This window comes from Pongo abelii, chromosome 14, assembly GCF_028885655.2.
Source record: "Pongo abelii isolate AG06213 chromosome 14, NHGRI_mPonAbe1-v2.0_pri, whole genome shotgun sequence".
In the NCBI taxonomy this organism is placed as follows: Eukaryota; Metazoa; Chordata; class Mammalia; order Primates; family Hominidae; genus Pongo; species Pongo abelii.
Window position 1 is genome coordinate 115,231,247 of NC_071999.2, and position 26,466 is coordinate 115,257,712.

Genomic DNA, 26,466 nt, shown 5'->3' on the forward strand with positions numbered 1-26,466 from the left:
ATCCTTTGGGTATATACCCAGTAATGGGATGGCTGGGTCAAATGGTATTTCTAGTTCTAGATCCCTTTTTCCTTTCCCTTTGAATTCGAGCTGGCCTTGTGACTTGCTTTAGCCAACAGAATACAGCAGAAATGATGGTGTGCCAATTCCGAAGCTTTGCCTGATTCTGCTTCCTCTGACCCCTGTCACTGCCATGTGAGTAAGGCCAGGCTGGCCTGCTGGAAGATGAGACAGACACTCGTGTTGCTCCAGCCTTCAGCCGGCCAACTGCGGGGCTGCTGAGTTAGGTCATCCTGAACCTGCTAATGTCTGCCAGGAGGCCCAAGGTGACACACATGGTTATGAACAATAATAACTACTTACTGTTTTAAGTCACTGAGTTTTGTGGTGCTTGGTTATCTAGAAACATCGACTTGCCACAAGTCTCTAATTCAATGTTCATAGCTGTTACTTGGAACCACACATTTTTTGTATGTACATTTGAAGGTCATTATTGAAAAGACAGCTCTCCATTTTATGAGTGATTTGGGAGATTCTGAGATTATCTGCCTTCCCGGTGTTTTCAGACTCTTTGGTCTGTCATCTTCTGGGCCATTAAAATCCCAAACCTTCAGGTAATGAAGACTGTTGGTTTTTAGTACTTGTACTAGATTGCAGAAAGATCCAGAAGTGCTTTGTAAAACACTTAGTAGCCAGAAGCCCCTGGAGGAAATGAAATAAGGAGATGGAGATAGAAGGATACAAAGCAGCAAATATGTAGGATGAACAAGTGAAAGGACTAATATAGGACATGAGGATTATGGTTAATACCAGCATGTTGTATTCAGGATTTTTGCTCAATGAGTAGATTATACCTGCTCTTGCCATGAGGCAGGGGCGTGGCTAACTATGTGTGGTGACGGACGTGTTAGTAACTTCCACTCTAATAACCATTTACTATATATGTGTATCTCATAGTATCATATTATCTACTTTAACATATACTTTATTTTTACTTTAACATACAATTTATTTTTTTTAAAACTAAAATAAAAAATAAAAAAGGAACGTTTGGGCTGGAAGATAATTAAGGGAGAAAAGGAACTCTACTAATAAAAGCATAATAAGTTAAAAAAAAGTGAACAGCACTTTTACTGTAGCCCTTAGCTACTGGGTTGAAATGGTATGCAGCTTTCAAATTTTGTCTACATGCATATACAGTAATTTTATCTTTTAACTGGGTTTTAATTTTTTAAAGGGTAATAGGAAGCAAAAGATCTGGATTCCTATTCTGAGCCTACTACTTAACATTAATGAAATCTTTAGTTAAACATTTATGTCTTGTGAATCTTAATTTTCTTCATCCCTAAAATTGTGATAATCATATCCCATCTGCCTACAGATGGAGGTTTAGCCTGCATATCTCTTTGGCTTGTTTTTGATCTTAAGACCTATGAGTCTATAATTCCTAGTTAGGATAAGTTTGAAATTGTCAGTAACACTCAAATATCCTATGCTCTTAAAATACATTTTGGATACATCAGACCAATCCATACATTATAGCACTCCAAGACAGTCAGTTTTCTGATTGGGATGGCTAAAATTGGAATGATTTAGTGCCACACTTTCTTTCATTTTTAATTAAAAAAAACCTTTTCAATTGATATCCGTCTCCCGACTGCCAGTAATATTTGAACATTTTATTGATAATATGTGTGAGCTCTAAGGCCAAAGACTAAATCAAAACAAGAAAGGTAGATTGTAATTCTCTAATTGGTTTGAAGTACAAAATAAATATACCATGCAAAGTAAAATCAAAATTATATTTCTGGAAACAAATACCATCTGTACCATTGATTTCATCTCTCCATTCTCCTCTTTCTCTCTCCTGTGTTCCTCCTTCTCTTTTACCAATGCATTTCTCCATCTGAATCTCACATGAAAACCGTGGGAGGAAGAAAGTGATCAGCCCCAGGACAGTGTTTCCCAGAGAACATTCTGTGGGATATTCATCCAAGATTTCCATGAAACAAATTTTAAAATTCAAGAAAGGGAGTGCCTCTTGTCCAAAAAAAAGTTGCACATTCTCTTGAAACAGCACAAAGTCCAATGGACTGAAAAGCTTTGAATGTAAGATAAAGAGTAGCCAGGTTTAGTTGGCCATAGAACTGAGGACACACTTGAAAAACTCTTCAATAGCCTATTTAAAAATATTTAGGAACATTGGAGCCCAAAATGCTATGTGCCTTAGGAGACTGCTGCTTTCTGTGAGCGGAAGCAGGCAAGCAATTCAATGTTAACAAAAGTGAAGATGACCTCTCCCAGCTTGTTGCTCTCCAAATAGACTGAACGCTGCCTGAGGATAGGTTCCATGCCTAGAAGAAAACCTAGGCATTACCATTCAGGACATAGGCATGGGCAAGGACTTCATGTCTAAAACACCAAAAGCAATGGCAACAAAAGCCAAAATTGACAAATGGGGTCTAATTAAACTAAAGAGCTTCTGCACAGCAAAAGAAACTACCATCAGAGTGAACAGGCAACCTAAAAAATGGGAGAAAATTTTCACAACCTACTCATCTGACAAAGGGCTAATATCCAGAATCTACAATGAACTCAAACAAACTTACAAGAAAAAAATAACCCCATCAAAAAGCGTGCAAAGGATATGAACAGACACTTCTCAAAAGAAGACATTTATGCAGCCAAAAAACACATGAAAAAATGCTCACCATCACTGGCCATCAGAAAAATGCAAATCAAAACCACAATGAGATACCATCTCACACCAGTTAGAATGGCAGTCATTAAAAAGTCAGGAAACAACAGGTCCTGGAGAGGATGTGGAGAAATAGGAACACTTTTGCACTGTTGATGGGACTGTAAACTAGTTCAACCCTTGTGGAAGTCAGTGTGGCGATTCCTCAGGGATCTAGAACTGGAAATACCATTTGACCCAGCCATCCCATTACTGGGTATATACCCAAAGGACTGTAAATCATACTGCTATAAAGACACATGCACACGTATGTTTATTGTGGCACTATTCACAATAACAAAGACTTGGAACCAACCCAAATGTCCAACAAGGATAGACTGGATTAAGAAAATGTGGCACATATACACCATGGAATACTATGCAGCCATAAAAAATGATGAGTTCATGTCCTTTGTAGGGTCATGGATGAAATTGGAAATCATCATTCTCAGTAAACTATCGCAAGAACAAAAAACCAAACACCCCGTATTCTCACTCATAGGTGGGAATTGAACAATGAGAACACATGGACACAGGAAGGGGAACATCACACTCTGGGGACTGTTGTGGGGTGGGGGTAGGGGGGAGGGATAGCTTTAGGAGATATACCTAATACTAAATGACGAGTTAATGGGTGCAGCACACCAGCATGGCACATGTATACATATGTAACTAACCTGCACATTGTGCACATGTACCCTAAAACTGAAAGTATAATAATAAAAAAAAGAAAAAAGAAAAAAAAAAGACTGAAGGGCATGATGAGGCTTTACAGTACTTTCTAACTGACAGGTTGAAATTGTGAGGAAGTGCCCATAGGCTTCTCCTTCCATTTGCAAAACAGTTATGTTGAGTCCTCCCTCACCTCTCATTAGTAAAAGTTGACCCAACTACCTATAGCACTCCTACTATACTGATCTAACATCAGGAAAAGGCAAAATAGAATTAGTCAGCCTGGAAAGGTTTTCACCCCTGAGAAGAGCTAGTTATTCTGTGAATGCTTCTAAAATATTCACGGAGCTCAAAATCCACCCTTAAGGCTCAGCCAGCAGCTGTACAACGTCTTCACTCTGCTCTATCACAAAACTTTCTTTCTGCAAATGGATTCTCACTACTTTCTGCCATAATGAATGACCTCTGAATTGGCCTTCCTCAACCCAAATTATGCTAAAAATGCATCCAATTCCATGGGTCCTGAGGTCTTAGGAGAACTGGTAGGATCACTATTAATGGGTGAATTTTGAAGGCTGCAAATCAGAAGATCATTCTTAGAAATCCTCATACCCATGACCTGGATTAGCTTGCCTCTCCCAGTGCATCGACCTTAACAAGTCCAAGTCCCAGAGCAGCACTAGAACTCTGTGGAGAGCCTGGATTCCTGCCTTTCCTGCAGTCACCATCCACATACATTTGCCGTGGCTGGCTTTCTTTTGCAGGGAAGCATGTGCCTGCTAGAAGTTGTTCATTCATTCACACAAGGGATTCAGACATAGAGAAAACTCTCTTTTCGATGGTGGGTAATCATACCTTTTCTTTGACAATCACAGAAATCTTCCACCCCACCTATCCGGATTACTTCTGCTGGGGTCCCAACTTTGTCTCTGTCTTCCTGAATTGCTGGCCTCTAAACCAGACCCATGTACTTGGGTTTCGTGCTTTTTGAGTTTCCTTACAATTTTCCTGAGCACTCCTTGACAGACCTTGGTCATATCCTCTGACTCAGCATCTCCTCTGTGACCCTCAGGTTTGTCAAAAACCAACACATAAACTTCAAATACACCTCAGGGCTCAGTCTCCTTTCAAGCCTATCCTTATGTTAATGTGCGTGGATCCTTTTGTGGCATGAGATCTCTCAAATATCACTGGGCTAACTTGATTCCAAGTCCTGAATCCTGATGCTGAGCCTTGTCCCACAGTCATCTACAAACTGACACAGACAGAAAGGAGTCTCATATTGATATAATACTGACATTAATATTTCCTTGAAAAGACAAATAAGCTGCAGATTTCCTGCATCTTCATATAAGTTTTCATTTTGACTTCACCGTTCTACCAAAAGTTGTTCAAATACAATGATACAGACTCATTTTTTTAGAAGAATGTAGATCTAACCACTCTGTGTTATTGTATGGGATGCAGAATAATAGAGTTAGTCACTGACTTTGAGATAGCAAATACAAACCACACATAGTGGACAGTTGAGTTGACTTCACATGCTGCTGTTGTTTGGGTTTTTTAAAGCCTTTATTCATGCTGTGCTTCTTTAATTGACGTGCACGGTCAGGAGATCCATCCCTCTTTGACAACGTACATCAGCAGCAAGCAGCCTCCCTCTAGTTTGTCTCGCTGACTCACATCCACATAATTGGTTGAACACAAGAAACTATTTATTGTTTTTGTGGGAAGGAGTAAAGTCATTATACTGAAGATACCCCCAAGAAGTGGATCTCTGCTTTGACAGAGTAGCGTGTAGCTGACGTGTCAGCAGACGTGGGAGGAGACCAGATATAACTCTTAACGATCAGTGAAAACACTAGTCGGAAAAATACTGCTGTCAGTGTATTTAACTTCATGAAGAATGTATTTTCAGGTCTTCCTTAAGTTCTGGGCCACTCAAACATCTTGCTGGTAATTTGCTTCCCTGCTGATATGTTTCTACTAATAGATGATGCTTGAGCTTCTTGTAGTAGCCAGAGTCAACCGTAATAATTTCACTATTCTAACATCATGTTTGATTTGGCATTGCCAAAATGAATCTGCATGTAAGTGCTTCTCATTTAACAAATATTTATCTAATAATCTCTATCACAGTGCATAGTTGTGATCCAAGTGAGCATACATTTTGTTTGTTTTTTACTGTTTTATTGAGGTATGTATTAGTCTGTTTTCACGCTGCTGATAAAGACATACCCGAGACTGGGTAATTTATAAAGAAAAAGAGGTTTAATGGACTCACAGTTCCACATGGCTAGGGAGGCCTCACAATCATGGCAGAAGGCGAAGGAGGAGCAGAGGCACATCTTACATGACAGCAGGCAAGACAGCATGTGCGAAAGGAGCGACCTTTTATAAAACCATCAGATCTCGTGAGACTTATTCACTATCGTGAGATTATCGTGAGAAAAATCTGTCCCCATGATTCAATTACCTCCCAAGGGGTCCTTCCCATGACACATGGGGATAATGGGAGCTACAATTCAAGATGAGATTTGGGTGGGAACACAGCCAAACCATATCAAGGTAGAACATAGCTACAGTGCACGTTATGGGTAAAGTTCAGTATATTTCATACATGTAATCTCCATAAAGACTAAGTTGTAGTCCGGGCATGGTGGCTCATGGCTGTAATCCCAGCACTTTGGGAGCCTGAGGTGGATGGATCACCTGAGGTCAGGAGTTCGAGACCAGCCTGGCCAACATGGAGAAACCCTGTCTCTACTAAAAATACAAAATTAGCTGTGTGTGGTGGCACATGCTTTTAATCCCAGCTACTCAGGAGGCTGAGGCAGGAAAATCACTTGAACCCGGGAGGTGGAGGTTGTAGTGGGCCGAGATGGTGCTATTGCACTCCAGCCTGGGCAACAAGAGTGAAACTCCATCTCAAAAAAAAAAAAAAAGATACTAAGTATTCAGGCTTTTAAAGTGTGAGTGTGGCTTTCACTAATGTGAAGGATATAATTGATCTGTTATTATGTATACTTTTCTCACTACTACAGTTATTGATGAACTGCTCACTTTCTTATCCCACATGCAGACAGTGCCCTTTTTGGTTTCTAAGGAGAACAGAATTAGGCTCGAGTGTAAGACCACCAATTGGAAATAGTTTTCTGCAGAGCTTCATAGAACTTACAGGCACAGGTCCTACAGCTAGATGGCCAAGTTCAAATGCTTGGTCTATCTAATACTCATCTGTGTTTGGGGGCAGCTTACTTCACCATTCTGTATCTCAGTATTCCCTAGGATTAAATGAGGAGAGGCATTTTTAAATGCTCCTAACAGTGCTTTGTGCACGGGACTCCAGTGTTGACCTGCATCCTGGATTTTCTCTAAGTCTAATTAACTGCAATGTTCCTTGCAACGGGTCCGCAGTTCTGTACTTCCTAACATATATTTTTGTGGGGAAAGGTGCAGGGAATGACTGCATCTGGGAAGATGCTAGTTTGTACAATAACATACAGGATAGAGAAGGCCGGACGGCCTCTCTGGTTACTCCCAGCCTCTAGTGCAACTGTCAGAATTGCAAAGGCTTTCCATAATTTCTGGCATGGTTGCAGAAAGTGAGAAGTCTCAAGTACTTTCTTCAAAGAATAAAAGAGAGGAACCCCCAAAAGTATGCAATGCTGGAGTCCCACTTCTTCCCCCCAAGTTTCTCTCATAGACTAAAAACACCCTGAGAGGTTGAAATAAGGTAAGATTTAAGCAGGGTTCACCTCCACAGCGAGGCATCATGCCAATTAAGGAAAGCAAAACTTATTGTAAATAAATAAATCAGCATATTGACAGGGCAGTTGGTGAATGCCGTAGCATAGCTCGGCATCTCCAGGGACTTTCCGGCACTAGCCTCTATGTACGTGCAGCTGATCCCAAGGGCAGTAAGTCTGGACAAGATTGCTCACGTCTGGAATGTGTTTATATTTAATTCTTGCCCCATCCAGGGTCCTACTGGTCTAACTCAGTCTAAGGGTTTTTGTGCCAAGCAGGGTTAAGCTACTTCCTAAACTGACTACTTGGATAACTCTCTAGGGAATCTCCTTGCCTGAGGATAATTGAGGACAAAAGCTGCCTTGTACACATCATCAGACTGTTCTGCTCAGATGAAGTGAGTTTACCCATATTCTAAGATAGACGTTCTCTTTAATTCAGTCCTTTCTCCACTCTATACCTATCTACATAAAAGGTAAAATGAAAACCAGACTGATGTCTTGGCGTTTAATATTTTGTCTGATGTTAAGGGTGTTGCATTTTACTAGTATGTCAATGCAAGCTGACAGTTTCGTTAACTATCAGGAAAGCTCTCAGGAGAATTCTAAGGCAGAATTTGAACTGAAACAGATCATCTAATTCATATGTTAATTTTGCCTATAGGATTGAGTTTTGGCTGGATCACATGACCTCTCTGCTCCTGCTTGTCAGAAATTGAATGTTAAGTTAAATGCCTGTGGAATAGGAGTCAGATATCAATAAGGGGAATGACAGTCAGGTGGACTGCTACGTAGTATGGGCGTTTTGCTGGCTGAAAGTTTTTATTACTATCCTGCCAAGGTTGCTATTGCAGTAACAGACACTTATTTCAGTCATAAATGATGAAATAAATTATTTTAAATGATCATGTTATGCCTGTCAGTAATTGCAAAAGTCGTCCTTAAAATGCTTTAAACTTGCATTTAATTTTTCTCTTGACAATGGAATTTTCTTTTTTTTTTAAACCAAATATGTTTGGATTCAGTATCTATAAAATGTGAAAAAAAGCATTTAAGAGGAATACTCTTCCAATCAAATGTATGCCACTCTAAATTACTAATTAATAATTCACTTTCCCCAATGTGAACCCATCCTTTAATGATTTTGCCCACCCACACATGCCACAGTGGCCAAATATCCCTTCTCTGTGTGTTGATGCAATTTGCCATCCTTGTAAGGGAGAGAGGTATGTATGAAGTGACATGGTGTCACTGGTATCTGCTGCTCTTTTCCCTAAATTCTATCAAAACAATATGCCATGATTATAGGGTCTCTTCTGCCAAGGTCAGCTGAGAAGCAAGGAGGGTAATCGGATCTGAGAGCCTGACATGGGGGCCCTGATGTCAGTGGACAGAGAGGCATCTGTGCTTGGGACCAGCACCCAGCCTTCAGGGGAGAGACCCAGTGCTTTTTCTCCTTACTCCTGAAGTTGTCCCTGCATCAGCAGCATCTCTTATCACTGGCAAAACCAGACACTTTTCTCCGACCACGACGGGGCTCTAGTATCCCCTCTCTGCCCTTAGGGTCATTGGTGTCAATTTTCTCTACAAAATTAGAAGATGCCCAAATATATTTTTTAAATAAGGTTAAAGATAAATATTCTTATAATACTCAGTATAGAACATTTAAGAAATTAAGAAATCACCTCCAGGTCTACCATCTTATTACATGTACTGTTAAGATAGACTTTATTTTTCCTGTGTCTTAGGTTTATTTAACATAGTTCAAATTATACTTTAAGTATACTAAAGGTATACATTTTGTTTCTGGCTTTTGTTTTGGGATTAATGTTGTTCATGAACATTTCCTGTGTTTTCATATTACCTTTATATACACATCACTGAAATATTTGCTGGTTATAAAAATATATGTTTCAATATAGAAACCTTAGAAAATGGGGAATAGTTAAAAGAAGTAAACAAAGCAATATCTCCATTTCCTCTTTTAAGGCTCACTCTATTTCTTTCCAGGCCTTCTGGATATATAATTGGGGTTATTCTTTATACAGAATTTATATGTTGCTTTCTTAATTTATCATAGTGTTCATGCTATTTAATTAATTGTGTTTTTAGTGTGGGATATAAATAAATATTTCTTTTTGTAGTTATAGTAATTAAGATAACAATGAACATCCTTGTTGATAAGTCTTTAAAAGCATTTCTCATAATCTTCTTGGAATAGGTTCCTATATATGGAAGTACTGGTTCAAATGATATGAATATTGCAAAGCTTTATAACTAAATTGTTTTTGAGGAAGGCTCTACCAATTTAAACTATCAGAAAAAGTATATAGGAAAATATCTTTCTCATTCTAATTTTTTTCAAATTGTATTTCTTTGTAATTTTAATAAGATTGATACTTTTAAAAAACTCATTTTTAAAAAAAGAGGCAACTTTTTGGAAACACTATATAACAGCTATTTGTTTTAGAACTTTGTATCACCTCTAATTCTAGCAATGATCTACGTGGACAAATTTTACTTGGTCTCCTATTTGTATGCATGATGAAACTCCAGTTCAAAATATTTAAGTAACTTGTCTAAAGTTAACCAACCCAAAAGTATTTAAACCTACCCCAAGACTGAACATCTCCAAAGTCTGACAAACTTTATCACCAAACTGCTTTAAGAAAAATGATGCAGCTCATCACACAGACAACACACACACACACACACACACACACACACACACACGACCAAAACAAACAAAAAATCACCCTAAGCCTCAGCATCATTGTTAGCACTGAATGAACATCATTCCAAACATCTCTTTGTGCATATCATAAAGAGGGCAGGATGGAGAGGAGGATGCATGGATGCTGGATGGTGAACAGAAAACTGGAGAGACGTATCAGCAGATTGAAAACTAGCGATCAAAACGAATGACACAATACATTTTTACATAACACTTACCTCTAACAGAAACAGTTTTATTTATATTACTTATCCTGCAAAGGAGTTTAATAGTTGAAAAAGTGTTCAATACTTTAAAACACTTATTTTGAGTTTTCCCAAAACTGAAATCAGAAAAAAAAAATCACATTTGTTTTCTTATACCATTTTAAGTTCTTGTTCTAACATTTAATCCATGTAGAGTTTATTTGGACATACTATGAGTTATAAAGCTATTTTTATTCTTTCTTCTTATAAACTAAGTCAATTAGGAAAATATATTGAATGATTTCTTTTTTTCTTTCACTGCATTATATTCTTTAAAGTGAAATTTGTACGAAGGCTTTTAAAAAATTCTCTCCCTCCTACTTATGAAGCTTATATTCTACCATATATAACAAAAAATATACAGACAGGATATTATAGAATTATGACTACATTTTTAGAGAAAAAAATGGTCCTTGAAGCGATGTATTATAGACCCTCATGGATTATAATTAAGTATGTGAAAAACAAAATGCAATGCAAAGACTGAGGTGTTTGCCAGTTTGGTTCTGCAGTTTGGAAAAAGCAAGGAAATAATTTAGCAACCAACCAAATAATGTATATTGATCCTATAAGAACTATAATAATAACAGAACAGTGTACCCATTGGCAGAAAATTACGACAGCAGTTGTTCCATTCATACTATACATCAGTGATGTGGAAGAGGTGGGGTACGTGCCCTCCCAGAAATTCCAGAATTATCTCTGGGCTTCCTTGCAAGAAGCAAGTTCATGCCGACGTCCCCATGCAACCCTCTTCACCTGATCACCGTTGCTAGAGGCTGTCACTGCCTTGGGCCTGTCTTACATCTTTCCTTGCTTACCAAGTGGGCTCAGACATTTGAGATTTTTATCATCTGTAACTGTAGTAAATTCTGTTTCCAAGAGTGATAGTTCACATTGAATAAAAAGATTGATTTCTTTAAATTATCCTTCAAAAGTTCTGCTTTTTTCATTCTTCTTTTATAAGAATTACTTCTGGAAGAACTTTTAAAGTGACTAAATTTGATCCATCAAAGAACATGCGTGTGACTTAATTGTGTTTTACCCTACATCGCACTAGGGTGTGATGAAAAAATTCTGACTTACTGCTTGCATAGCCTGAGAAGACACAAGTATAGCTAGTGAGGACCACTTGATGTGTAGGCTCAGTTCCTTAAGGGAAAAGAAGTCCAACCTAAGGAGATAGCCACAAGAACTATTTCAGAGAAGCAAATATTAAATCACCCACATAGTGTTACATTTTTAGTTTAAAATCAATGTGGTTCTCGGGTTTTTTGGCCTCAAATTCTTGTTTTTTAAAATGTTGAAGTTTAAGGGTGCATGTACAGGTTTGTCACATAGATAAACTTGCATCACGGGGGTTTGCTGCACAGATTATTAAAAGACACTATCAACAGAGTAAATAGACAACCTACTGAATGGGAGAAAATTTTTGCAAACTATGCATTGGACAAAGGTCTAATATCCAGCCTCTATAAGGAACTTAAACAGATTTGCAAGATGATGTGTTTTTATAAATGTGCATGTGTTTGAATCAAAGCATTAAAATAACAGTTTTGGGGGGCTAACTTTCAGAGTTTTTTTTAATGAGACTCTAAAATAATTATTTCATAATTTTAGTCCAAATTGGCAGCAATGTGCTAAGTGGCTGGATTCTTCTGACCTGAAGAATGAGCAGAAGGTCATGAAGGAGTTTTAAGGATGCCCATTTATCCTGGTGTATTGTTTTGTTTCAGCGTGCAGGCATTGGATATTGGAATATTGGACATTTTTGGTTTTGAAGAGTTTCAAAAGAATGAATTTGAACAAGTAAGTAGTCTTTCTTTTAAAATTGTGTGAACTTGAATGGCTTTTTAAAACTAAGTTCTTTTTTTAATTCTGTAAAGGCAGTGTAACTACTTACAAATTTGGAATTAAAATAAGTACTTTACCCTCAGGTTTTAAAATTAATATCTCTGGTTTATCAATATATTAATCATTTTATGTGGTCTTGTAAACAACTGGCATAGTCACACATTGAAAACAGAATCACTTGTTTTAAAAGACAATGCAAGATGAAGACCAGACTTGTGCTAATGGAAATGCTATTTCAACTAGGTCAGAGAGAAGGGAGAACATGAATATTTGAAATAAGGCAAAGGCTTTCAAAAACCTTGGCCAAACATCAGAATGAAAATGCTCTGTTATGCTACATGCTGTTATTTGTAGATTCATCTCCATATGACATTCATACGTAGGATTATTGGAAAATCATAAAAATACATTAGAGAGGCATGGGTTGTTTTTAATCCATCTATAATTTAGGGCATTTTAAAAGTATTAAATTATGTAGGCATCTTAATAGCACTGCATGAATAGTTTTATTAAGTATAACTAAAAACTAAGTGTTAATAAAGGCAGTAGAAATACAACTCTCCTTATCAAACAGAGGGGAAAAGTCAACCTGTAGGAAGGTAAACATGAAAAAATAGAAAACCAAGCTACATTATAGTACAGGAAGAATTACAACTCCATAGCATTTGGGAGGAATTTTCATAATTATGTAATTTGTTTAGCTTTATCTTCTTAAGGTGGGTAGTGTGGTAGGATAAACAATTAAATAGAATGTGTTTGAGATGCAAGTCTGTGACTTTTACTAGCGTCGATTTCTTGGCCAAGACGAAGACTCTGTAGTGAACTTTGGTTTTCTTGTTTGTAAAATCAGGTTAATAGACGTACAGAGTTCTGAGATTAAACATAATTAAACAGAGGTTCTCGTGTCAGTTACTCTCCTACTGTATATGATTAAGAAATGATGGATACCTACCCATTACTGTTACAAATGGGAACACTTTAAAAACTTAAAAATTGGCCAATTTTATTTTTAGAAGAGGTCTGCATCATCCTGTGTTTAGATCTTAATTATGCTGACTTACCAAATCCAGCGTGAGTCAGCACGAACCGTGTTCTTCACAAAACTTCACAAAATGTCTAGTTTGAACTAGAACTATAGAGGCAATAGATCTCTTCTCCTTTCATAGTTTTCTGTAGATTAATAGAAAAGAAGATACTTCATGTGTTTATTTTTATTGCTTACTGTGAGAAAAGTAGTGATGAACATAAGGAAGAAAGCAGTTAAGTGTGAGCAATAGACTATATGACAATATATGTGGGTCTGCAGGGTGCTTAAGAAGGTGCATCTCTCAGCTCAAGGGTTTGAAGCTGTCTGGCATCAGTAGAGATTCCTTATGTTATTATCGTAGAAAACAGGCAAGCTTTCATGTCTGCAATGAGAGTCACTGGTTTATCCATCTCCTGGTAAGTGACATGTAGAAATTACAGATGGAATGATGTCCTCTAAAGTCGGCTAGGGGACTTGCCTCACAAGCTGCAACTCCACACCCAGACATAATTATCAATAGAGTGTGCTAATGACAAATACATGCAAAACATTTAAGTTGTTTTCTTACTGAAACATATTTATTTTACTACAAGTATGTAAATCCCTTATTAGTCCTTCTTTCGCTATTTTTATGATTTATTTTGGAATACATTTACAGCCTGAGATTTCTGTATAATAGGAATGGCATTTTTTTCACATCTAAAGAGTCAGTCTCTATTAAATGCCAAAAGCTACCTTTAGGCATTTATGGGTAAAAATCTCAGGAACAATTCTGGGACTTAAATTTTGAAAAAAAATTTGAAATACACACACACACACACACACACATGCACACACACACATATATATATATATATAATTTTTAACAGGTTTGCTTTGCTATTGTGTTCAAAAGCAACTAGGAGTCATTTAGAAGAATAAAATTATTTCCATTGTGATGAGTGCAAATCTCTTCTTATGATAAGTACAAATCTCATCTTTTGACGAGTGCAAATTTGCATGTAATTTTTTTAACACCATTGGTTTGAGCAATACATTTTAGATTTCTGTGTTGCTAACAAGCTGGACTTTCTTGTCTTTTATTCCACTACAAACTTGGAACAAAATGCTTAACAAATCAATGCTGTATTCAGAATCAAACCTAGAAGAATATTAGTGCTTTTATAATATGCTTTTTATTCTTTTTTGAGCTTATTGACCCATTCATCAGTTCTTCACTCGAATGTCATCTCCTGCAAAGTTGAAATTGTGTCTGTGCTTTGTATATAATAGAAGTTCAACGAGCATGTTTTCAATTGAAGTTTAAAGAAGAATAAACTCATAAGAAGAAAGTCTTCATAGTGGATTTCATAGCGGTTCTTCTTGTTCAGGAATAAATGACAATTGTTCCTCCACAGGAAGCTTGACAATTGTTTAGAGTAGGGACACATTTGAGGAGATGTTAAGAAACACTCCAAAACTTCAGCATCTCCAACCTCAGTCTCCTCCAGTAGCTCCAAAAGATTAAGTGGATTCTCATCTAAAAGATGAGATACTTCAGCTAATAGGAAATTCTAATCCCATTTTCTCTGACTTTATCTTAGTCAATTCAGGCAGCTAGAACAAAATACCTTAGAGGAGGTAATGGATAAACAGCAGCAATGTATTGCTCACAGTTCTGGAGGCCAGGAGATATAAGATCAAGATGGCAGTGGACTTGGTGTCTGGTGAGGGCTCTCTGCTTCATAGATGCTGCCTTCTTGCCACATCCACTCATGACGGAGGATCAAGACAGCTCTCTGGGGCTTCCTTTATTAAGGGTACTAATCTCACTCGGGATGGTGGCGCCATTATGACCTAAATCGCCTCCCAAAGGCCCCACCTTCTAATCCCATCACTTTGGCCAATTGTGGAGGAACACATTCAGACCATGGCAGAATTAGCTAATCATTTCTATTCAAAGTTATTTCCTTTTTTTATTATACTTTAAGTTTTAGGGTACATGTGCACAACGTGCAGGTTAGTTACATATGTATACATGTGCTATGTTGGTGGGCTGCACCCATCAACTCGTCAGTTAACATTACGTATATCTCCAAATGCTATCCCTCCCCCCTCCCCCCACCCCACAACAGGCCCTGGTGTGTGATGTTCCCCTTCCTGTGTCCATGTGTTTTCATTGTTCAATTCCCACCTATGAGTGAGAACATGCGGTGTTTGGTTTTTTGTCCTTGCGATAGTTTGCTGAGAATGATGGTTTCCAGCTTTATCCATGTCCCTACAAAGGACATGAACTCATCATTTTTTATGGCTGCATAGTATTCCATGGTGTATATGTGCCACATTTTCTTAATTCAGTCTATCATTGATGGACATTTGGGTTGGTTCCAAGTCTTTGCTATTGTGAATAGTGCATCTCACATCAGTTAGAATGGCGATCATTAAAAAGTCAGGAAGCAACAGGTGCTGGAGAGGATGTGGAGAAATAGGAACACTTTTACACTGTTGGTGGGACTGTAAACTAGTTCAACCATTGTGGAAGTCAATGTGGCGATTCCTCAGGGATCTTGAACTAGAAATACCATTTGACCCAGCAATCCCATTACTGGGGGTATACCCAAAGGATTATAAATCATACTGCTATAAAGACACATGCATAGGTATGTTTATTGCGGCACTATTCACAATAGCAAAATTATTTCTTATAATAAGTACAATACTAGTGTAAAAAATATAGTTGACATAGCTCAGCAGTAATTTGGTACTTCCAGTGGTACTTTTCAGTGTGTGGAAAATTGTACAGGACAAACAACTGACTCCTTCAACATATATAATGCAGAGAAAAATTGTGAAAGGAGGGCACCTGTAGATTAAAACCTATCTAAGACATGTACAACAGCTGAATGTGTGGGCATTCTTGGGCCCTAATGTGCTAAATTATGTATAAAAGTTATAATTAAAGTAATGTGAAATCTGGACAGTTGATGAAATTTTAAAAAATTATTATTTATTGGATTATGTGTGATAAAGATACTAAAAAATGTGTTTCTCTAAGTTCTTGTATCTCAGAGAATTATACTAAAGTATTTACTGATTTAAGGACATACCAACTGCAAATTGCTTCAAATGAGTCCGCCTTTGGGGACAATAAGGAAATGGAAAAAGCGGAAGTGGCCATAGGTTGGTACTTATTGATGATTGTTGAAGTTAGTTGGTGGTTGATGGAGGTTATTACATTATTCCCTTCATGATTGAATATGTTTAAAATCGTTCATCATATGCCATTTTTAATCAATGAGAAAAATTTAAGATTATATAAGTGTTACTATAATAAATGATATAATTTTTTCTCTCTAAACATGTTATTACAGAGCTCTGCAGATCTGCACCAATGAGCAAAGTCATGGAAACAAATCATTTAACCTACAAATAATTTCCCTACATTCTCCCACTAAACACATAGATGCAAAGGCATGTAGTGAATCTCTTAAAGCCATGATGTCTAGTAAAATTACATATTAATAATATGCTGGAATGACAGGTGCAGTGGCTCGTGTCTGTAATCCCAGCACTTTGGGAAGCCAAGGCAGGTGGATCACTTGAGGCCAGGAGTTTGAGACCAGCCTGGCCAACATGGCGAAACCCTGTCTCCACTGAAAATACAAAAATTACCCACACATGGTGGCACATGCCTGTAGTCCCAGCCGCTCAGGAGAATGAGACATGAATATCGTTTAAACCTGGGAGGTTGAGGCTGCAGTGAGCCGAGATTGTGCTACTGCACTCTCGTCTGGGTGACAGAACAAGACCATGCCTCAAGAAAGAAAAGAAAGAGAGAGAGAGAGAGAGAGAGAAGGAAGGAAGGAAGGAAAGAAAGAAGGAAGGAAGGAAGGAAGGAAGGAAGGAAGGAAGGAAGGAAGGAAGGGAGGGAAAAACAAAGAAAGAGAAAGAAAGGAAGGAAGGAAAGAAAGAAAGAAGGAAGGAAGGAAGGAAAGAAAGAAAGAAAGAAAAAGAAAAAGAAAAAGAAAGAAGCTGGAAGAATTTAGAGAATTGAAGAACTGGAGACAACACATTTGTTCAAAATAAAAGCTCCCTTTGCAGAAGATAGAATTGTGATATATAGGCCGGGCCCATTGGCTCACACCTGTAATCCCAGCACATTGGGAGGTAAAGGCGGTCAGATCACTTGAAGTCAGGAGTTCAAGACCAGCCTGGCCAACATGTTGAAACCCCATCTCTACTAAAAATACAAAAATTAGCCAGCGTCGTGGTGGGTGCCTGTATTCCCAGCTACTCGGGAGGCTGAGGCAGGAGAATCTCTTGAAACCAGAAGGCGGAGGTTGCAGTGAGCGGAGATCACACCACCGCACTCCAGCCTGGGCAACAAGAGTGAAAATCCGTCTCAAAAAAGAAGAAAAAAGAATTGTGATACGTAATTTATCTTCAAGCCAGGCTTTATCTAAATTGATTTCATCAGACTTGTCAAGAATTCAAATCATTTCCCTGCTTACAGACTGTTTTCTAACAACTGAAATTTACTGGACACTTCAGATGACCTAGGCTTGGGCTATGTGCTCAGAGTTTGGAAAAATTGAGATACTTTGACTTCTAAAGTTTTATGAAATGATACGATATAATTTGGCAGTCTCAACCTCAAGAAATATTTTAACGCCCTTCATTGTAAAATCATGATGCTAGAGATGATAGAAAGAAAAATGGAATAGTAAATTAACTTCTCTTAATTGGACTCTTCCCACATACTCTTCACATGCATTATCACATTTCACAGATGAGAAAATTGAGAGTGGTACACTCTGTGCTTTGTAAGTGCATGGTAGCAGTACCTAGTAGGATTCATTTTTCTGGCTTAGTTGCATCAGTAATCTAGGGTTCATTCATTCAATAAACATATATTGTATATGCCCCAAGTTCCAGACCCTGTTCTAGGCACTAAAGTTTGTATAGACATTATGGTATGGCAGGTATGGTACAAATGTTAAAAGGGCATTTTTTTTTTTTATAAATTGGATTTATAAAAAAAGCGCATCCTTTTTTATAAATTAGATTTTCTCTAGCCAGATAATATGTTCCCACTTCTGCACCAATTCTTCTCTTTTCCAGTCCTACGTATTTTTTAGTGTTACAGCATTTATGATTATATAATGAATTACCTGAAAACTTAATGACACACATAAACATTTATTATGCTCACCAATTCTTTGGGTCAAGTATTTGAATAGGGCATACGGAGACAGATTGTCTCTGGTCCATCATATCTGGGGCCTTAGCTAGATAACTGGAGTGTTGGAGGCCAATGCCATGTGAAGCTTCCATCAATCGCAAATCTAGAGGGTGACACTGGCTGTTGGCTGGGGGCCTCAGTTCCTCTTTGCATGAGTCTCTCCATGTTGGTCTCTCCGTGTTGGTCTCTCCCTGTGGCTTCTATGTACATGCTAGTTGGGGCTTTCTCGCAGTTTGTTGGATGATTTTTCTAGAGTAGCTTCCCCAAAGGAGAAACACATATGGAAGCTGGATGCTTTTTTTGATAACCTAGCTTCAGAGGTCACATAGTATTACTTCCTCTGTAGGTTGGAGCAATCACAAACATGCCCGGGTTCATGGAGGTGGGTAAATTGAGTCTACCTCTTGATGATGAAGGACGAGTTTTAATTGGACGTCATGGGAAAAGGACTGGGGATGTTTAAATGGGGAATGGTTGCTATATTAGTCTAAGTATGGGACAGGATCCATGTAATTTCACTCACACTGTATCATGTGATAGCTATTAGATATCAATATTGATTTGTCCGCTGATCAGTTGATACACAAATATGATAAAATATTATTTTCAGTTGTTTCACACATAAATTTCAAAATCATACGTGTGTTAAATATCTATCTCTATCTTAAAGCATCTTCTACTCTGTGTATCTCCTTTTCACAATGATGTTGAACTTTCCAAAATCATTTCAGGGACTTACCAGCTGTTGATCTGATATTTTTAAAAATTTGAACAAGGAAATGCATTTATTTTCGCTACATATCAGAACTCTAGCATAATGCTATTCAGGTTTTTACAGAAAAACAAATAGAATCATTAAATAATGAGATGCGAGTATAATATACCCCTTACAATGATACTGGATTCTGTGTTTATAGATAGCATGATTATTGGTCTTCTTTAAATAAGAGTCTTCAAAAACCTGTTTTGGGGAAATAAAATGGGGAGCGGCAACATAATTAAGAATTCTGAGCATATAAACTATACATTTAATGACTTTTCCCTCAAAATCTCTGTAAGTTAAGTAATATCACCTCTGAGCTTAAATAATTTAAGTAGCTCATAGAAGGTCACACAAAACCAGGGTCTGAATTCAGGTTTAATAACGAGATATTTTCAGTTCCAAAGGTTCTTAGAAAGCTAAACTTAAAATTTTTTAATATATATTTTCTAAACTTCTAACTTAGTATATATTTTCTAAACTTGATGCCCCTTTTGTTTGTATTTCTCTTAGGACTGAATATTATTTATTCTATTATGTTTAGAAACAATAAACTCTTCATAAATTTTATGTGCCATTATTTTTTCCATAGTGGAATTTATTACCAAATCCATTTAATATAAATAAATAAGTTACATAATGCAGGTGTATCTTTTTCATTGTAGAGTACCAGGATGATTAAAAGGAAATGTTACAAAGCTTAGTAAGGAGAATTAATGCATTTGAAACCATCTATCAGATTACTTTAGAGAAGAGTGAATTGAGTAATTTTAATGACCAGGAAAAGGCTTAAATTAATCATCGTGGCTGTCCAGCTATAAAGCTCCAATCCCAGATACGTAAACTAGGAAAATGCTTTCATGTCGTTTTCTGCTAATAATTGATAATGGCTACAATTTCTTGAGCTCCTACTATTAGTCAGATTATTTTTCTATATAATTTTTGACTCTTACAACAGCTCTTTCAGAAAATTAAGAGTTATACCAACAAGTTTTATGAGGCCCAGTGGGAATTCAGAGGCAGATGTGTGAGGCTCCAGGAGCTGCTCCAGCACAGGCCATGCTGTCAGTTTGTCAGAACCTCTAAACTTTGCATTTCATTCTGAATCATTACAACTATTTGAAAAAGGCTTATTATTTTGGTAGAAATTATACATTAATCATTGGTTTTTGACTATATGAATAATTTTATATGAAAAAGAAAGCATATTGATTAGAAGTTTATTACTAAACAAGAAAACAAACTTTTTTTTGAAAAATATTGAACAATTTGATAACTGAAGAAGCTCTAAAATAAGAGCATTTTAACCAGAGGTTATGTTTCTAACTCTTGGGCATGGCTTCTATTTAAATTGAGGAATATATTTTATGTACAAGGTATCATACAAAATATCTAAAAATAATTTTTTTAATTTGTGTTTTTCAATCCTGTTCTCAGCATATTATTATATAGGATTTGTCAATAAATTTAGCCAGTTAGTTTGTAGTGGATAGACTCCTTTTTGAAGACCAATTCTTCAAATCCCAAAGTAGTAATTATTTACATTAAAGGAGAATATAGTCATGAATTAAACCCATCAAAATACTAGATTTTTTTGTTCTGAGTAACAGAATAAAATAGAAGTTGTAAAAAGAGAAAGTGTTTTTCATTTGTGTAAAACAATGTCTTTATACATGTGAAGTAGCTGAAATTTATATTTGCTTAAAATTTGTTATATATACTTTAATTTTAAAGTATCTAAGGAAGCCAGAGAAGGAAAGATGATTGATTCCTTTAAGAAATAGTAACTTTGTTTTTTTCTTGTAAATTTGTTTGAGTTCATTGTAGATTCTGGATATTAGCCCTTTGTCAGATGAGTAGGTTGCAAAAATTTTCTCCCATTTTGTAGGTTGCCTGTTCACTCTGGTGGCAGTTTCTTTTGCTGTGCAGAAGCTCTTTAGTTAAATTCAATCCCATTTGTCTATTTTGGCTTTTGTTGCCATTGCTTTTGGTGTTTTAGACATGAAGTCCTTGCTCATGCCTATGTCCTGAATGGTTTGCCTAGGTTTTCTTCTAGGGTTTTTATGGTTTTAGGTCTAACATGTAATTGTACCCTAAAACTTAAAGTATAATAATAATAAAATTTAAAAAAAAAGAAATAGTAACTTAACAAAATAAAAAATTTAATAAAAAGGAAGAGAAGGGGAAAGGGAAATAGAAGGGTGAAAAAAAGAAATACAAACAAAAACAAATACGGCAGCCTGGGCCAGGTGGTAGCTGTGGGTGGTAGCGAATGTGTGCCCAGTCCACTTCCTGGGTGCTGACTGCAGGTCCCGATGTGGGGCTCCGGTAAGGAAAGCAACCCTTCTCTGCTGTGGCTACCAAGCACCCAAGTCCTCTATTTTTTAAATAAGATTAGCTTATCGGGAGAGGTAGTATCCTCTATCAAGGTAAGAGTCATGGTGCTAGCATAAGAGTAAACATGACCTTTCCCAAACAAGAATGGTAGGAAAGAAAGGCCTCTACAATTATAGATTCTGAGAAGACAAAATAAACTAGACTTTTAAAACTGAAGTAAACAAGAGAGATGCTATCCCCTCACCAACCTCCTGTACCTGCCGTTTCATAGGCAATATGTGGAAATCAGGAATAACTGATTTGTCGGAGAACCACTTGGAGCAGTCTGGTGAGCCGGGCCCCAGGTAATCTTCAAATAGTTGAGGTTTATAGTATGCTTGAAGTGTTCAAGTCCCAAAGAAGTCCTGCAGAGAAGCCTATTAACTTAACTCCATATTTCCCCAATGGGCTTCTGCTTACGTAGGGTTTTTAGACAACAGCTATTAAAGTCTCATACAATTAGTGTTCTGCTGAACATATTTCAGGAATGCTCAATATCTAAAATCTAACACTATTCCTTCTCTCTCTTTCTCTCTGTGTGTGTCTGTCTCACGTGAACACACACACACTAATATCTTATATATACACATATATATTAACTCATGAGCAAATTAGTTAATGCATAGTGCATTCTCAGTTCTATGATCTATCTCAGTGTGTTCAACCATGTCTACCCATTAGAATCACCTGGAAAGCTTTTTAAATATTTCAATGCCTGCACCCCATTCCAATTTAATTGGTTTGGGGTCAGGCCCAGACATTAGCCTTTCTTAAAAAACTCCTCAATTAATTCCAATGTGCAGATAGGCTTGAGAGTCACTGCCCGGGGCTCTGCCTTCAGCTGGCGTCAGCTTTAATTAATCTCCTACTTTAATTCTGTGATGTATATGCCATGCTCTATTATATTTTTGTTTCAGGTATGTTTCACTGAGTAATAAAAGGGAGAACAGTTGGTGAAAATGTACTCAAGAAATTGTTTGTCATTAATACAAATGATGAGCCATCTGGATAAGCAATAAGATTCCGTTCCTAAAGAGTGTGTTCCAGGGGTGCATAATTTTTATTAGTAAACCACTTAGCAGTGGCACTTCATGTACAAAGCATGTATTTTATTTAGAGAAGAGCAAATACTATCTAAGCAGTTACTTGATAATTATTCATGAGCATTTATGAATACTCACCTTTCACCCACATTCACGTCTACTCTGAGGAATACCCAGAGATCTAATTGAACCCCAAAACAACTCTACAATAGGTAGATTTGAAAAAGTAATGGTTGTTTTCCATTGAAGCCTATGATGCCAATGATTGATGCAGATTTATGCTTCTAGGTATATGAACTAATTTGCCTGTAAAAATCTTCACTCTATCTTTCTCTGATTGTGTTGAACACACGCCCACATATGCACATTCACATACACATACAGAGTTTAATGAAAATAAATCAAGAATAAGGTTCTGTCCATGACTTTGGCAAAACCATTTGGTTTGTGGGGTACATTTTTTTAAAGTTTCAATGAGGTATTCGGTATTGAATGATATGTTCCTATTGTTAACCTTAGCTACATGTTCTAATGGTTTTGAATTTCATGCCACAGTACTTCTATATTTTAACTTTGGTTCAAACAATGAGTGCTTTGAACAGTTTAGAATAAAGGCAAACTTTAAGTAAAACATTTTAATGGACACATTACACCAAAATTATTTTGAAAAACATTCTACTTTGAACTACATATGTTTCCAGTGACTCACTACCACTCCACATCACTCTCCACTGTTGGAAACACAAATATAGATTTAGTTCCAGAAGGCACCTTCATAATAAAAGGTACAAATTGGAAATCAGTCCACAGGCTACTTGGTTTTACACATGAAGCTGGAATTTTCTCTATGGGATTTTAATAATTTACTTTAAGATTTTTTTCCCCCAGAACACAAAGAACATGATGTTCAATAAAAGGTTCAGGTGTATTGTAAAGATCACCCTATGCCACAAAAAGAACTCGCCGCTGACGCTGCAGCTTAATAATGCTAGAAGTCCAGCAGAGACGCTGTAGTTTTTATCAATCATTTTGACCAGGAGAGGAATAAATTGGGTTGCTCTATCCAGAGACACAGGCCACATCCATTTCTGTTATCCGAAGTTCGGTAGATTGTTTTAGACCTTTGTGGAAAAAAGGAAGAAACCTGAGACCTGGTTTCTTCCTGTCCTTGTATTTGCCACGGTTTCATCTACATGCACACTTGGTTTCACTGCTTTGATTAAACCAGGGGATCAATTCAGTGAAGGCAATATTCAATTCAGTAAAATATTAGTTAAAAAAAACAATTACAGTATCTGTTTTCTATTATGAGAAGCCTCAGGTCAGTCAAAACAAGCCAGAGGTTGCGTTCTGTAAGGCAGTCAAGGCCAGGAGGATGCACTCAGATTGTGATCGAAAGCAGTTTTTGTACCTACAGAGCTGCAACCTATTCTGAATGCAAAATAACAAAAGAATTGTATTAAATATGTTAGAGTTATCCATGTCCATCTAAGAATTTTCAATTAGAGAAGCTCAAAAGGAGAGGAAAACAAAATGTCATATAATGTGGGTATGTCTTGTAAATAATCAGCCACTGAGTTTGTAAAATTTGGAATCCTGTTTTTCAAACTTCTTATCATTTCGCACAGTAATAGACATTACCTTAGTTCATGGATTCAACATTGTTTCTCAGCAATTTGTTCCCTAAAATGTATTCCACTTAACCACACTATCCATAAACAGTTTTAAGTCAAATTGTTGAGGTAAATGACCTATTTCTGTTAATTTTTAAATGATTCAATGTATTTTTAATAATAAAAAACTTGAGAAGTTATAATTGTATATATCATATAGTCAAAGAGGATATTTTCCAATGGTTTCATTCCATAAGAGAAGTCATTAATTTCTGTACATTTTCAGTAAATATTTCACCCCAAACTTTAATAATTTTATAGCATTTATTATTCCTTTATAACAAAATTACCTTATTATTGGAGTTTAACAAATTATTAAAGGAATGCATCAAAATATTATTTCTGAAGCAAAGTGAAATAGTTTAAACAGTTTTTATTTCTCTTTAACAATTTTTATTTTTTATTTATGATTGAAATGAAAGTGACAAGTAGATGTATTGCTTGAACAGTATGGATGCAATTGTGGACAGATGCTACATAGTTGCATGGAAAATGGTTTTTCTTTCCAAAACCATTACTGGAGATTTATGCCCTGTAGGATAAGATAAACATAGAAACTGATCATGAAGATCTGGATTGCCTGGCATCACTTGGTTTTGATGGAATAATTCAAGAGGATAAATGTGCTAGACTGTATCAGTTACAAGAAAGAAAATATTTTTCATATGATATTTAGATACTGAATGCCACTCCTCCCTCTGCCAGCTATAATGTGCAGAATTTGTTGGTCTGTGTCCATATTCAAATCGTATTTGCCTTAACAACAACGCCTTTAAAATTAAATGTTTTATATGGTATGTTCTCATCCGAAGCGACTATTTTAATTAAGAGAAATGATCACAGCAGTGTGAGTTTACCTAAGAAACACTTAAAGGTTTAAAAGGTAAAGAACTTCCAGCTTTGTGCATTTCTCTTGAAGTCTAGTTGTCAGAAGACAGAGAGGAAAAGTTCTAGTTACTTACTGGGCAGATAATGTACAAGGAAGAAAATCCAGTAACCACAGAGGGAATGCTGGGGGAAGAAGACGATACCAGCAGAGTCTCCTGGTTTATACAAATCCTCTCAAGTTCTTTAGGTTTAAAATGAGTTCTGTGACAACCACAACATGGCAGTCCTTCTTTAATTTTTCATTTCGATTTCATGTTGCAATCGAATGTTTTAGGGAAACTTCTTCTATCTACAGAAATTAATTTCTCACTGAATTTAAGAAACCATCATTTACTGTGAAGGCAGAGAGACAAGAAAACCCATCGGGAAGGGTGGTAGTCACGGAGCACCATTTTTTGACCTGAATCTAATAATTATTTTTGTTATTATTTGAGTGTCAATATGTGATATTCAGATCTTATTTTAATATGGTTATTACGTTAATATTTTGTTTGGTATATGTCTACTATACTGTTATTCTCCACCTGTCATATTAATAATAATAAAGACCATGTGCATTCGTCATTAAAATAACTCCATCAGGTTGTAAGAACCTCTGCACTTTGAGCTCTCCCACCTCTGCTTCAGTCAAGGACCCCCTTGCCTGCCACCCTCTCATGCTCTAATCACCCCGTTGCTGAAGATGTTTGAGCTAGCTACACCTACACATAACATTCTAACCCTGGCAAGAAGACTAGAACTTTACAGCAAATCCACCCAGTCCCACGCCACACTCCCTTCTGTGTTCACACCAATGTTCTGCTCTTTGATATGTTTGTTTCTTCTCTGAAGAAATTTCCCCCTGAGACTTCTTCATGCCCTACAACGTCATAAATTTCCATTCTCCCAAGTAACTGGATTTTTGAGAAAATGTCCTTTCCATCTAGGTGCACGTAATTCTCAATTCATTACTAGCCACACCCTTAAGGGTAAGTGGGAGCTCCCTTTCGGAGAATATGGAGTGACCTGGTGTTGGTCACTTGAGAAGGTAATTTGTGTTGCTCATTGGAAGCTGTCCTTATAATGGGCTAGAAGGAGGACATGAATGCCCATTAGCAGGACCAGAACATCTAGAAGGAGCTCCTACTTCCCAGGTGTTGTGATGACATCAGACTTGGAGAAGATTTGGGATATGTGGAAAAGAGGAACCCAGGAAGTTCTTTTCTGTGCTCTTTTTTCCAGTCTTTCTTATTTATTTTATTTATTTATTTGAGACGGAGTCTTGCTCTGTCACCCAGGCTGAAGTGCAATGGCATGATCTCGGCTCACTACAACTGTACTTTGCCTCCCGGGTTCAAGCGATTCTCCTGTCTCAGCCTCCTGAGTAGCTAGGACTACAGGCACCCACCACCACACCAGGCTAATTTTTGTATTTTTAGTACAGACAGGGTTTCACCATATTGGTCAGACTGGTCTCAAACTCCTGACCTCAGGTGATCCACCCACCT

General features: G+C 37.0%; 1 protein-coding gene across 9 annotated transcripts in view; it reads left to right on the forward strand.

The window, feature by feature from the left end:
* MYO16 (myosin XVI) overlaps positions 1 to 26,466 on the forward strand; it is a 717,368-nt gene that overhangs the window by 488,214 nt on the left and 202,688 nt on the right. For all 9 annotated transcript variants that reach the window (XM_054529223.2, XM_054529222.2, XM_054529219.2 and 6 more), the window contains one exon: positions 11,874 to 11,946. In XM_054529223.2, the coding sequence (XP_054385198.1) occupies positions 11,874 to 11,946 (73 nt within the window). The remainder of the gene's footprint in view (positions 1 to 11,873; positions 11,947 to 26,466) is intronic.